The sequence below is a fragment of the Pygoscelis adeliae genome, unplaced genomic scaffold (assembly GCF_000699105.1).
Source record: "Pygoscelis adeliae isolate BGI_AS28 unplaced genomic scaffold, ASM69910v1 Scaffold27, whole genome shotgun sequence".
NCBI lineage: Eukaryota > Metazoa > Chordata > Aves > Sphenisciformes > Spheniscidae > Pygoscelis > Pygoscelis adeliae.
This window is the reverse complement of record NW_008825410.1, coordinates 5,910,797-5,923,349: the sequence shown is the minus strand read 5'-3', so window position 1 is coordinate 5,923,349 and position 12,553 is coordinate 5,910,797. Positions and strand designations below refer to the sequence as shown.

Here is a 12,553-nt window from a genome sequence, read left to right as displayed (position 1 = left end):
CTGTCATGATTTGATCTAAGAGGTTTCTATTGTTACCTCCAAATTTTTAGCACGTATGCTTTTAGGTAACATAAGAATATATATATCATTAATCAGTATGTATTCTCGTGTTCTCACTGCGTTTCTGAACTAGCCTGACTCTGTTTTACTTCCTCAGTGGATCCATGATATTAATTTAAACTATTACCTTCTTATTAATTCTGATACCTTTCTTCCAGACTGTTTCTGCTTTTATTGAAGTACTTGTTCCTGTAGAATGAGTAATAAAAAGCAAAACCATGTCATCTGTATTAATGAATGTTATCTATCATCAGTTTGCTTTTTCAGGTTCTGGTAGCCATCACACACAAAACAGCTATTTTACTAAAGCTGGGCAAGAATATTCTGGCATTATTCCTTCTTCTGTGAATGTCCCATGGTCGACACAGATAATATTTAGGCCTACTTCATTTAGCTTTAAGAAAAAATTTAAGGAAATCAAAATTATGTTTTTTGTGATTTCTCATCTCCATGTGATTGCAGGGAGCAGTGAGGGACGGCTGCTCCCTAAGGGACAGGGATTGGGATCCCAGCCCAATAACCTGGCCAGCAGAGGAGGGACTGGCAGCTGGGCCCATCCCACCCCCAGCCAGGAGTGGGGCAGCCCTAGCCCCAGGCATTGGGCACCTCTCTGGGGACAGGATGGGCACAGCTGGAGACTGGCCCTGCTGCGGTGTCGCTGGGTGAGGGACTGATGGCCCCGGGGGGCTGACATGGGGTCCTGGGCCATGGGCAGGGTGTGGGTGGCCCCGGGGGGGCTGGGCAGGGGTAGTGAGGTCTGGTGGTCCCCTCAGGGCCTGACAGTGGTATCTGAATCCTCTAATCACTGCAGTACATATTAAGGTTAGAAAGAGCTGGTTATAGGAAAAAGTGTACAAGAAAGAAAAGCAAGTAGACTCTAGTCAAGAGTGGTTCAATAACATCCAGTGTTCCCAGACTTAATCATTTGACTCTCCTACCTCATTGCTCCATTTGTGTTTTTCCATATGTTTGAAATAGGACACTATATGCCCAGAGCAATTGTTTTCACCATGCGTGCACCTCCTGACCCACAAGAGCATAGTCTCGGTTCCATCCCCACCCTTGTACCTAGTGGTTTTCATTGACCACAGACCACCCCTGCCCCTTAAGGCTTCAAGCAAGGCAGTGGGAATCACTGTGTTCAGGGAGTGGAGCTGAATATGGCTTGTGCAAATCTGAACCCTACTGTTTCCTCTCTCGGGAGTATTATTTCCCATTAACATTTCCTGGTAACTCTCCTAGTATGGTTATTTCAGATCTGTGCCATCCCAGTACTCAGTCATTCCCAGTGTTCCTCACACATCTGGAAACTTTGTCTTTGAGGAGTTTCAGAGTTCAGTATTCAAAATGGGTTAATATCTACCAGTAAGCCATCTGACAATTGAAATGGTACTCTTTCCTTTGGTATTTTATGTATGAATCAAGCCAAACTTCCCAACCTTTTTTTCCCCCCATTTTGACCAGTATTTCAAGAGAAGTGAGATTAGGAGTTATCCCAGACCTGTTGTCCTGGTTTCAGCTGGGATAGAGTTAACTTCCGTCCTAGTAGCTGGTATAGTGCTGTGGTTTGGATTTAGCCTGAGAATAACGTGATAACACACTGATGTTTTAGTTGTTGCTAAGCAGTGTTTGTACTAAGTCAAGGACTTTACAGCTTCACATCCTCTGCCAGTGCAGGTGCACAAGATGCTGGGAGGGGGCACAGCCAGGACAGCTGACCCAAACTGACCAAAGGGATATTCCATACCATGTGATGTCGTGCTCAGTGTATAAACTGGGGGAAGTTGGCCAGGGGGTGGTGACCACTGCTTGGGAACTGGCTGGGCATTGGTCAACAGGTGGTGAGCAGTTGCATCACTTGTTTTTCCTGGGTTTTGTTCCTCTCTCTCTGTCGTTGTTTTCCCTCGCATTACATATTATTATTTTTATTATTATTATTATCATCATCATCATTTGATTTCTATTATTAAACTGTTTTTAATTATTATTATTATTATTATTATTATTATTTTTTTTGTAAGCGAGCAGCTGTGTGGTGCTGGGTTGCCAACTGGGGTTAAACCACGACACCTGTTCATTCTCTTCCCTGTCTTCCAGGAAACAAAATCCTTGGGCTCTTCCATGTGCTAGACTATGCCTTATCTCCATCAGAAATAAAATTATATTATTATTAGAATATTTGCTCTGTGTACATTGTTGATAAAGTTGAATAAAGCAACTTCTTTTACATGTGTCTTACCCTATTAAAGTCAGCTTACTTTCAGCCAGAATTTGGCCTGTATTGTTTAACTAGTTCCAATGGTTTGGTTTACCATACTCACTGAAAAAGTATGAAATAGAAATTTTCTGTTCCTCTGGCTCTAACTGTAAATATATTTCTTTTTTCTTCACAATTAACCTTCAGTGTTAGGACAGGAACTATTATCTTTTCCCTGCGGTGTTATTGTCTTCAAAATTCCAAGCAATTCTGTTATCAATGAATTTTATTCTCTAGATGGTAGGTAGTTGTCTTAATGTCTCACGTAATGAGATAGCTGTGTCCTACCAATTGATAGATAATGGCTGGCCATGAATATTTCAGCCTTACAGTCTGAAAATCGGATCCAGTGGTAGCAGAGAGAACATCGTTCCCTAAAGCAAAATGAATTATAGTGTTTCAGGTCTGATGGGACTTTTCATTGGATTTCACTGTTAATCATATAGGATGTTTACACATAATATTTTTATAAGTTTGGAGGTAACAGGAATTGTGAGATCGGTGATAGCCTTCACTCCTAGATAAAGTTTGAGTGAATCCCTTGCACTCTTATCTATTTAAAGACTTTTGCTAGGTGTTTCGGGCAGCAGCTAGGCTGTCTGTCTCTACCGCAAAGATATCCATCTTCCTTATTTGCAAGTTGTGATGTAATGTATTTAACATCTGTGATACTGTGCACAGGAAAACCGTGCTGAACAGTTGCAGAAATGAATTATTAATTAGTTGGCTTGCAACCATCTAGCTGTTCACTAAGTACTATAGCCAGTACTTCCCATCACCATTCCTTTCATCTCTTTGGTTCGTTCTTTCTTCAGCCTTCTAGTTTCTTACAATAACTCATTCTATGTTGACTGAAATCACATTGTTGATTCTTTGGGGACCAAAGTCTCTCAGTATTTCTATAATAAACTTAGCAAATAATAATAAGGAGAAGACCGATTACAACTTCTTCTGGATGGGAAAGGGAGACCAAGAGAGAAAAACAGGATAAGAAAAGGAGTTCTTGGTCTGATTAGTTTCTGAACATTAGCTGTGAAAACGGACTTGCTCTGCAAAGCAAGTCAAGGGAAATGACATTATAGGGGGTTCATATAGCCTTTTGTTGCTTAGTTAATTAGAACTGGTTTTCATTCATCTAGTTCTCTACCACCACTCTCCTACTTATTTGCCTGTCTTTGAGCAGGTTTTGTTTGGGTTTTTTGCAGGTCAGAACTAGCTTCCTGCTGTGATGCAGTTCACAATTTTATTGCTTCTCAAAACAACACCCCACTGGGAAGTAACATGAGTTACGAAGTGGACAGTAAAAAGACCATCCTCATTACAGAGGACATTTTTAAGATGCTGCCTGTGGTAAGAACTGTATCTTTACCTGTTATTATAATTGCAGTATCATATATATATTTTGGGTTAGTAATAGAGCTGCTTTGTTTGATTCCTCTGGAAGTCACCCTTCACCCCCTGTATGCACTTCTTCATTCACCTTGTAAGACCTTTCCTTTCACCTTCTTTTGCAGTGGTGGAGGCATGGACAGAGTATTATAGATCAGATTGTAGGTAGAGTTGCTACAGAGTACAAGTTGCAGCCTGGCTTGGCGGCCAGCTGAATTCAGGAGTGACTCCTCTGAGAACATTTGCCTTGCTTTTCTCATTCCCATTTTCGAAGGCATTTCAGTCTGGATCAACATTTCATATTCCTCGTATTCCCATGCCATTTCCAGTACAGGCTTGGGCATATAATTTATGAAAGCTATTTTGGTGGTAAAGAATAGAATAGAATAGAATAGAATAGAATAGAATAGAATAGAATATCATCGGACATTCCTTCCAGTCTGTTCACCAGCTTTGTTGCCCACTGGGCTGGGGCCTTTGCAGCCAGAAACACAGGTTGAGCAAAGGAGTCAGATTTTGTAGCTCAGGACTTATAATAGACATATGAGCTCTGGAGACCAGACAAAGAGGGGCACAGAGATGTACTTAATCTCAAAAGTAAGAGCGCATGGGAGCCCTCTTACCCATCTCTGGCATTCTTGATTTGTGAGATCCCAGCTACCATGAGTCTAGTCCTTTCTCATGCTGCTGTGAATCACTAAAAACTTCACTGCAATAGATGTTACAGTGGTTCCAAATTTAAACTAAATGAAAGAAAAAAGTAGTGTGTTTTATGTGCATATATACTTGCTAAGCTAGCCAGAGTTGTCTGGCCCTTTGTGTTCTCCTACTGTCTTTCAGAATCGAACAAAGTATTTGAACATGTTGTTTCGTCATATATTGCCAGGCTAATATATTGCCAGGCAACTTGATGTCTGCCACTGTCCCTACACTTTTTGCCTTGTTCATAACAGCGTCCCTTCCTGCTTCTCTTTGGGCAAGCTGATGAGAGAATAAGGAAGGATAATGCTTTGTGTAAGCAAGTTTTGACTCAATTTTACAAGTGGGTTCAGTTTCTGCAGTGAAAGTAGCCCACCTGTTGGCCTCTCTGTTGAATGTCAGTGCTCCCACAGCAGGAGAGGCTGAACAAGATGTATGAGATGTTTCTGAGACCCTGGGATAACAGCCAACTATATTAATGTCAACTGAAATAGCCAACAATTTACATTAATTTGCTAGGTTGTGATCTGTGCTGGTTCAGAAGTGGATGCACTTAGCTCCCATTCAGCTTCCCCACTGCAAGACAGCAACGTCTAACAAGAAGAGTAGTAGAGAGGGTGAACAGCCAGAAACAGTAACCTCTTCAGTTAGCCATCACATTCACCATGGGTTAAGTCAGAGCACATGATTATCCTTTACAGCACCTTCAGGTTCCCTTAAATTCGTTATTTTACATCAAATGTAATTGTGTGATGACAGAGTAATGAGCATTTACAAAGTTACCTTCTGTTAGCTGACAAAGTCAATGACTACGTGACAACCTCCAGTCTGTTACAGTGCAAAGGAAAATGGGTAAATTTAAACTATCTTCAGTACAAGTTAGTTCCTTAGCTTGTCAAGGATTCAGTCCACTACTAGATAATTTTTGTGTTAAGTGTATTTAAAAGATATTAATCCAGTTTTAACAATCCAGTGTTATTCCCTCAAAGTATGGATGACAGAAGTAGCAGTTCTCAGTCTGTTGGTGCCTATTGCTGGCTCTTGGCTGTCCAGGCTTGGCAACCCTGTCATCTATATGGTGCATGTTTTCACTGGGATTTACCAGATTAAACCTGCAAGGACAAATGACTAAAGACGTGAAGAAACAATCAAAAGATTTATAAGGCATTGGCTGTGTCTTTTTATTTGTTTGCAGTCCTCTCCTCTTTCAGTCTATCCCTTCAAGACCTGTGCCGTGGTTGGAAATGGAGGCATTCTGAAAAATTCCAGCTGCGGAGCTGAGATTGATCGTTCTGACTTTGTGTTTAGGTAAGAGCTGCTTCATCTTACTGAAGGGTGTTGAATGTTTCTAAAAACTTGGCAGGCTTGGAAGCATGCCAATGCCAGTTTGTAGCAATGAGGAAAGGATCTTGACAATTCTTTATTTCTGCCTCTCTAAGGATAGTCCTTCTGCTTTGTAGATTTCAGAACGCTGCTTCCTAAGTAGAGAGAGGACTATATGGATACATGTATGATGTATGATTGCAAAGATACCTTGCCAGTGATGTGAAATGTGATTATCTGAGAACTTGAAATTTCTGTTCATTTAACATCCTTTAGGAGAGGAAACTTCTGTTTTTTTTTTAATCAGGAGAAGAGACTAAAGAAAAACCCTGAAATTGAAATGAAGAAAGGCTGGTATTAAATGTCACATGTTTACCTTTACCTCTGGTTTAACAAAGGGTTTACTTAGCCTTAGGTTGGCTCACTAATGCAGTTATTTAAGTGCCCCAGTATTTATCTCACCTTCTGTTAGCCATCTAATTTAAGTAGGTTTTTTCAGCTCCCTCTATAGATCATGGAGAAAACAGGCACACTCAGAGCATAATTTGGCCCACTGTCTGAGTACGTGACTCACACATTGTAGTTCCTGCAAGGGAACAGAGTAACCAAGTGAATGTTCTCTCAGTGATGTCCAATCACAGTCTGCTGCATTTAGTTTCCTTTCCTGCTTTTGACTAATATTTGGGCTTTTCAAAAAAAAAAAAAAAAAAAAGTCTTTCCAGTTACATAACTTTCTTAATAAAAATGGGAAATCTACATACCAAGATGCTAAACTTACTAAGTGACTGACTTTAAAAAAATGCTTTCTCAACCTGTTACAGAAACCATTGTTTCTGCAATTGGGCAAGTTATGCTGTTGTTGTCTCATGAAACAGCTGTCAAGATTGCTGTGCAAGCCAAGGGACTGGTATCAACCAGGTTTTTTTAAACAGAAAATAATAGAAGACTTTCAGAAGAAGTGCATTGTTTATTCAAGAGAGGCAGTATTTCCTAGCAGTGAGCATAGGGCATTCATAGACTGTCTCCTTCCGGGATTTTAACTTTGCTTCTGATTTGTGAGGTGATTTATGAAAATGAGCTCTCTGTGCCCTATTTTAACCATCTGTACAGTAGATTAAATATTTTTACTAGAAGTGCTGTAAGCCTTATTTAATATTTGTAAAGTGCTTAGAGATCCCTGGGAGCTGACGTGAAAGTGTCATTGCACAAGAGAGGAATTTACAAATAATAACTGTAAAGCATTTCTGGTGCACATCTGTTTAAGTAAATGTTTCTCAATTTCAGGTGTAACCTCCCTCCAACCACGGGAAGCATTAGCAAAGATGTTGGCAATAAAACAAATCTTGTGACTGTTAATCCAAGTATCATAGCTCAGAAGTAAGTACTACTGCAAATCTGTTTCTGTGCAATATTGTATAATTGTTTGACATGATTTAGATTTTGTTGGAAATCCGTTGGGATACCAGCATAGAGAGCACTGCATGCAGATTACTTCATTAAGCCTTAGTTCCCATGTAAGATACATACCAGTCTAAATGGAAATCTGTTAAACCTGGCCTTTTTCATAGCAGAAAGGAGTCAGCAGTACCCAGATTAGCAAGTGGCAGCAGTCCACAACTTATGACAGAGTAAAATTGATGATTGCAAGCCCAACCCTCTTCTTTTCCCCGCCATGACCCTCATGACCCCCAACATAAGAAAGGAATTGTAATCATAAATCAGGAAATCTTGGAAATGTGTGTCCGACTCTATCACTAGGACTGTAAGCACATGTTCTTAGGTAATGTGCTTAGAGGCTATTCTGATGAAGGCTATTTCCTAAATGGAGGCCCAATTTCTGTAATTCATTTTCTCAATCCATACAAAAGCTGCTCACACGCTTTTTCCTCAGCAAAGGTTTTTTTTTTTTTCACCTTCTTGATGAAAAGAAAATCTAATAAGGCCAGGCTGACTAATCTGACATCTTCAGCAGGCTGGAACTGCAGCTTATCTATGAAAAGGACTGCTGTGGCATGTTATTTACTGCTTACTGATCTTACTGTATCTTATTGTCTGTCATATCTGTCCTTGTCAAATAGACAACATCAGGCAAAGCTTTTTTTTTTTCCTTTAAAGGAAGAAGGAAAAAGTACAGTGAGCACAGAAATGGCTAACAGACATTTGTCATTGATTCAAGGATAGAACTTGATTTTTTGCAACGAGTACTAACTACCTTGATGCTTACCCAGCCCTTTTTGACTTAAGTGAAGATGAATTATTGCTTCCCCAAAAATAGATGTAGCTTGTTGTTGTTAGTGGAGCTGCACAAGAATATGAGGAAGGAAAACTTTGTCCAGTGACTCAGCATCATTGGTGACTACTGACCTGACGCACAATTTGTCTGGGTTTGATCAAATTGTTCTGCCACAGCTGCACTCATTTTTTAGCCAAATCAAGCCACACCAGGGTTAATAGGAAATAGGAGCTAAACCTGTGTGAAGATGAAATGAGATTATGAGAGGACTTTAGGATTTTAAAAAATTAATTATTTAAATATTCAGAGAACACTGTAAATGCTTTTGAAGGAGGAGCAGGAAGCAACTTGGCACCATTTAGCAGAACTAAGTTTGTTTCTTCTCTCAGAAGACCTATTCTGACTTTATTCACTTTAATTTATAATTCTGTGTTTGGGTACTGGGTTAGTCTGATGCTATTATTGTTAAGGTTAATCAGCTTTTGAACTGTGTCTGTCAGGGTGTACAATGTAGGTGAACTCTTGGAGGAAAGAAGCACAGTTCTAATGTGTCCTAATGGAGCTGGGCTACACTGCACCTCACAGTGGCAGAGCTGGAAAGGAAAACAAGATGAGGTTGAGTTGTTCAGGTATCTAGCTGAGGAAGATCAGAGATCTGAGTTCTGTCCTGGAGGCTTTTTATGTACTTTACACTGAGTAGAAATAGAGAAAATTCTTGGAGTAGAGGCCAGAAGTTCACCTTTCAGCCACTCTTCCTAGACATAGGCTCAGGCATTTCTTCCTTGTTTTGGCGGTGTCCAGGGGCCCAGAGTCAACAGGAGGGGCTGAGTCCTTCTCATTCATTTTGTTTCAGTCTGGTGGTAATGACACTTTTCTGGGAAGCAGAAACTGTAAGTTTAAACCCCTTCAGCCTGTGAAGGGGTGTATCACTCCTTGCATGAGTTCAGTCGTGCAAGAAGTAACTGATAACTTCTCCATGAGGCTTTTGAATGGAAATGGCAGTGGCTGCTGTCCTCTGTCTTGAAGTGCTGCATGAGAAGAGGGTTTGAACCTACTCAAGTTGTGAAGAGAAATGAAACCAAGTTTTCCAGTTTCTGCTGGAGCCATTTGTGAAAAGTGGGCTCTGGTAGCCCTTAAAAGGTGAAAATACACTGCTCAAATAGACAACTACCTATGAAAGAGGACTCAGTGCTTTAAATCCCAAAGGGGGTGCAAGCACCATATGTTCAGGTGATTCAGACAACTCAGATCTATAGAGGAAACGAGTTGAGTGACTTGTATTGCTTCTTGGATAACTCTGGAAGTTCACTATTCAATATTTGGGAGCACGGAATTATCCAATGGTGAGAACTAAGTCTCTTTGCTGGTTGTTGGGGAACCAAAGCATCTGAGGATAAATGCGCTTAATTTGTGAAGTTAGATTTCTAAGTCTTTACAGATCTCCATGTGTTCCCTTTGTAGTCGAAGGAGATAAATAGACGTGCCTGTATTTTCGGCTATTTTAAAAGTATATCAAAAGCAGCTAAGACCCTGCAAAACTTGAGCACACACTGATCTTAACACTCCAAAACTGCTCACATGCATACTTGTATTTCCACACAGGGCAGGCACCCAGAGTTTCAAGAGAGGTTATTGTATACCTGTTGATGTAAGAAACACATTTCAAAAACACATGCAGTACATATCATGGTGCATGTATTTTTAAACAGAGAAAGTATAAATAGAATTTTTTTTTTTTTGCATTCTCCTTCAAAATTTCTTGAATCGATCAATTCTGTAAACAGGACCTGGTCTTATTAGCAGTGAATTTGAACTGCTTCAGTAGCTCCCGTGTTGCCAATTCAATCCTATGAAGTGTGTTCTTACTATACAATAAAGCCAGATTTTCATAACTGCACATATGACAACATATAACAGGTTGGTATAAATTTGCAATGTAGACATGCTGAACTGGTGCAGCAGAGTTCATAACTCATATATGCAAGTGCAGTTGTGCTGTTTTGGTCTGTAATATTTGTAACAGTGGTACATGCCATTCACTCTTTTCCTAAAATGTTGTACTTTGCAGGTACAACAAACTAAATGAAAAGAAGACAGAATTTCTGGACAACATTGCAGTCTATGGAGATGCTTTCCTTTTATTGCCAGCATTTTCCTTCAGAAGCAACACAGCCACTTCTTTTAAAGTATATCACACTCTGCAAGAGTTCAAAGCAACCCAAAGGGCAGTATTTTTTCACCCCACCTATCTGAAAAGTCTTGCCCAGTTCTGGAGAACTAAGGGTGTGAAAGCCTACCGGTTGTCATCTGGTTTTATGATCACTAGTGCTGCTCTTGAGCTGTGTGAGAATGTGAAGCTCTATGGCTTCTGGCCTTTCTCAAAATCCACAGAGAAGATGCCAATCAGCCACCACTATTACGACAACCAGCTGCCTAAACCAGGTTTCCATGCAATGCCCAAAGAATACAACCAAATCCTTCAGCTTCATGGCAAAGGCATTTTGAAGTTGCAGTTTGGTAAATGTGAATCAGACTAAAAAGGTAGGTCACATTCTTACCACATAAAATGTCTTTATTTAAGTAACGTGTCAAGGGAAAACTTGTTTTGCGAACAGTGTGGGTCTGTTCTTCCTTAGAGAGACATTTCGACCTTACACTCAATGAAAGTTGTTTTCATAAATAAGTGAAAGGTTGGAGTTTTCTGAATAAATATAATGTACCACAGAGTTGAGAAATGTTTTCTAGTTATGAACTTTAGATGGGGAGCATAGCTAAATACACATTATCACCATAATTCACAGCCAATCAGTAGTGTCTCCTTATCTCAGATATATGTCTCTACCAACTTATGTTTGGTTTGTTATCAATTCCCATGAACCAGCCTCCTTTGTGAATTGCTTTATTAAAAGGCAGTCACATACTATGATCTACAAGAGAAGACACCTAGTCCTGGCACAGCCTTTCCAAATATATACAGAGGCCAAAGTAAGAATTAAGATTCCCCCATGAAGGAGTAGCATGCATATGCACCCTTGTTCCCTTTTGTGAGGTGAAGATAAGTTTAGAGCAGTATGCTCTCGCAGCCCTGGGCTGCGGAACAGCTTGTGGACAGCAGTGAGGAAGATGCCATACACTACAGCAGATCTTGGTGAGGATTATACCTTGAGGCAGCTCAGTATCTGGGAGTTACAAATGTAGGATGAAGTGTCATTCCCTTTCCTCTGTCCTTTCTAACTGTGCATCCCCCTTGGATCTCTACCTTCTGTGTATTGCCTCAGAGAAACGCAGCGCAGAGTCTGGCCTCTGACCTTGAGCCAATTTACCGTGTACAGATTACAGATAACTTGGAAAAGATTTGTCTGCATGTTTTCAATTTTGATTTGCCCTGTTGACTAAATAAGACCTATTTGTATAAATACTTCTTCATCTTTTAAGCTAACTCAGAAATTCCCCAACTCACAACACCGTTGTCAGATTTGCCTTTCACAGAACTCTATTTTTCCAGGGGGTTCAAGTTAATATACCAGTAAGTGAAATGTATGGTAGAACTACCATTGTATACAATATGCTTTAATTGGACTGATGTAACCTCACGACTGTATTATTCAAGTTAAATAAATTAAAATAGCATCATCTTGTTCAAGCCAGAAATTTTAAGTTCAAAAGCTAAGGGCTTTTCTTCTAGCTAAGTTTTGAAATGTATTTGAAAATATTCTTTGATGGTATTTAGAAAACGTGCTATCAAAGATACAGTCACACTTGGTTCATCGTCAGAGACTGCTAAGTTTTAAACTAGCAGAGTGCTAGTACCAAGAAGGCACAATTTCATTCAGTTTCAGTTTATTTGAAGAAATAGAAAAATAAACTGCTTTCATATATTGTTAGAATAACATAAAACATGTGAGAAGGGACCTAGAAGCCATCTAGTGAATCCATTTTCCTAGTCCATGGCAGGAGATTACCTAGGAGGAGGTGTATGTGTATGCAGTTTCATGTGGCTAAGGTATGCTTTTGTACTTGTAAAAAGTTGCAGCATATTGGAAAGGTTAAGAAATACATAATGTATTTTCCTTAGTGGCTAAGCTGTTTATACCCTGCAGTTTCCATTATATTTATTCTGCCTGTAATATAAATTGCTGGAGACATACCATGTAATTTTAATTGTAGTAACTACACCAGCTAAGAAAATGAAAGGCAGCTCTTTACGAATATTTAATCTAGAGAGAAGCAGATAGAAGCCACAAAAATGTTTAAGCATCTGTATGGGTTAATTAAATGCTGTCCATGCTTGACAGACTGGAAATCACTTCTGTGGCCAAATTTGTAAAATAAGTTGTAAAGAAAAAAACAACCAGAAGGATATGTTGTGCTGGCCTAAGATTTTTCTCCACTATGTTAATCACTTATATTTGCAAAGAGAAAAGTTAGCCCTTTAAAACCAAAGAAATTAAATGCTTTCAGTATGAGCTACCATTCTGCTACTATTACCAACTATTAGAGATAGTTGAAATTCTATAATGAGTGTATTTCACTGAAGATGACCTTTTCTAAAAATCGAACAATCTCCTTTAGGTTTTCAGTTTCCCTTTTAT

General features: G+C 39.6%; 1 protein-coding gene across 1 annotated transcript in view; it reads left to right on the top strand.

Annotated features, from left to right (window-relative positions):
- ST8SIA6 (ST8 alpha-N-acetyl-neuraminide alpha-2,8-sialyltransferase 6) overlaps positions 1 to 12,553 on the top strand; it is a gene marked incomplete at its 5' end in the record, with an annotated part of 42,759 nt that overhangs the window by 26,676 nt on the left and 3,530 nt on the right. Inside the window, 4 exons of the mRNA XM_009330548.1 lie at positions 3,523 to 3,667; positions 5,601 to 5,713; positions 7,013 to 7,105; positions 10,030 to 10,502. Of these exons, the coding sequence (XP_009328823.1) occupies positions 3,523 to 3,667; positions 5,601 to 5,713; positions 7,013 to 7,105; positions 10,030 to 10,498 (820 nt within the window). The remainder of the gene's footprint in view (positions 1 to 3,522; positions 3,668 to 5,600; positions 5,714 to 7,012; positions 7,106 to 10,029; positions 10,503 to 12,553) is intronic.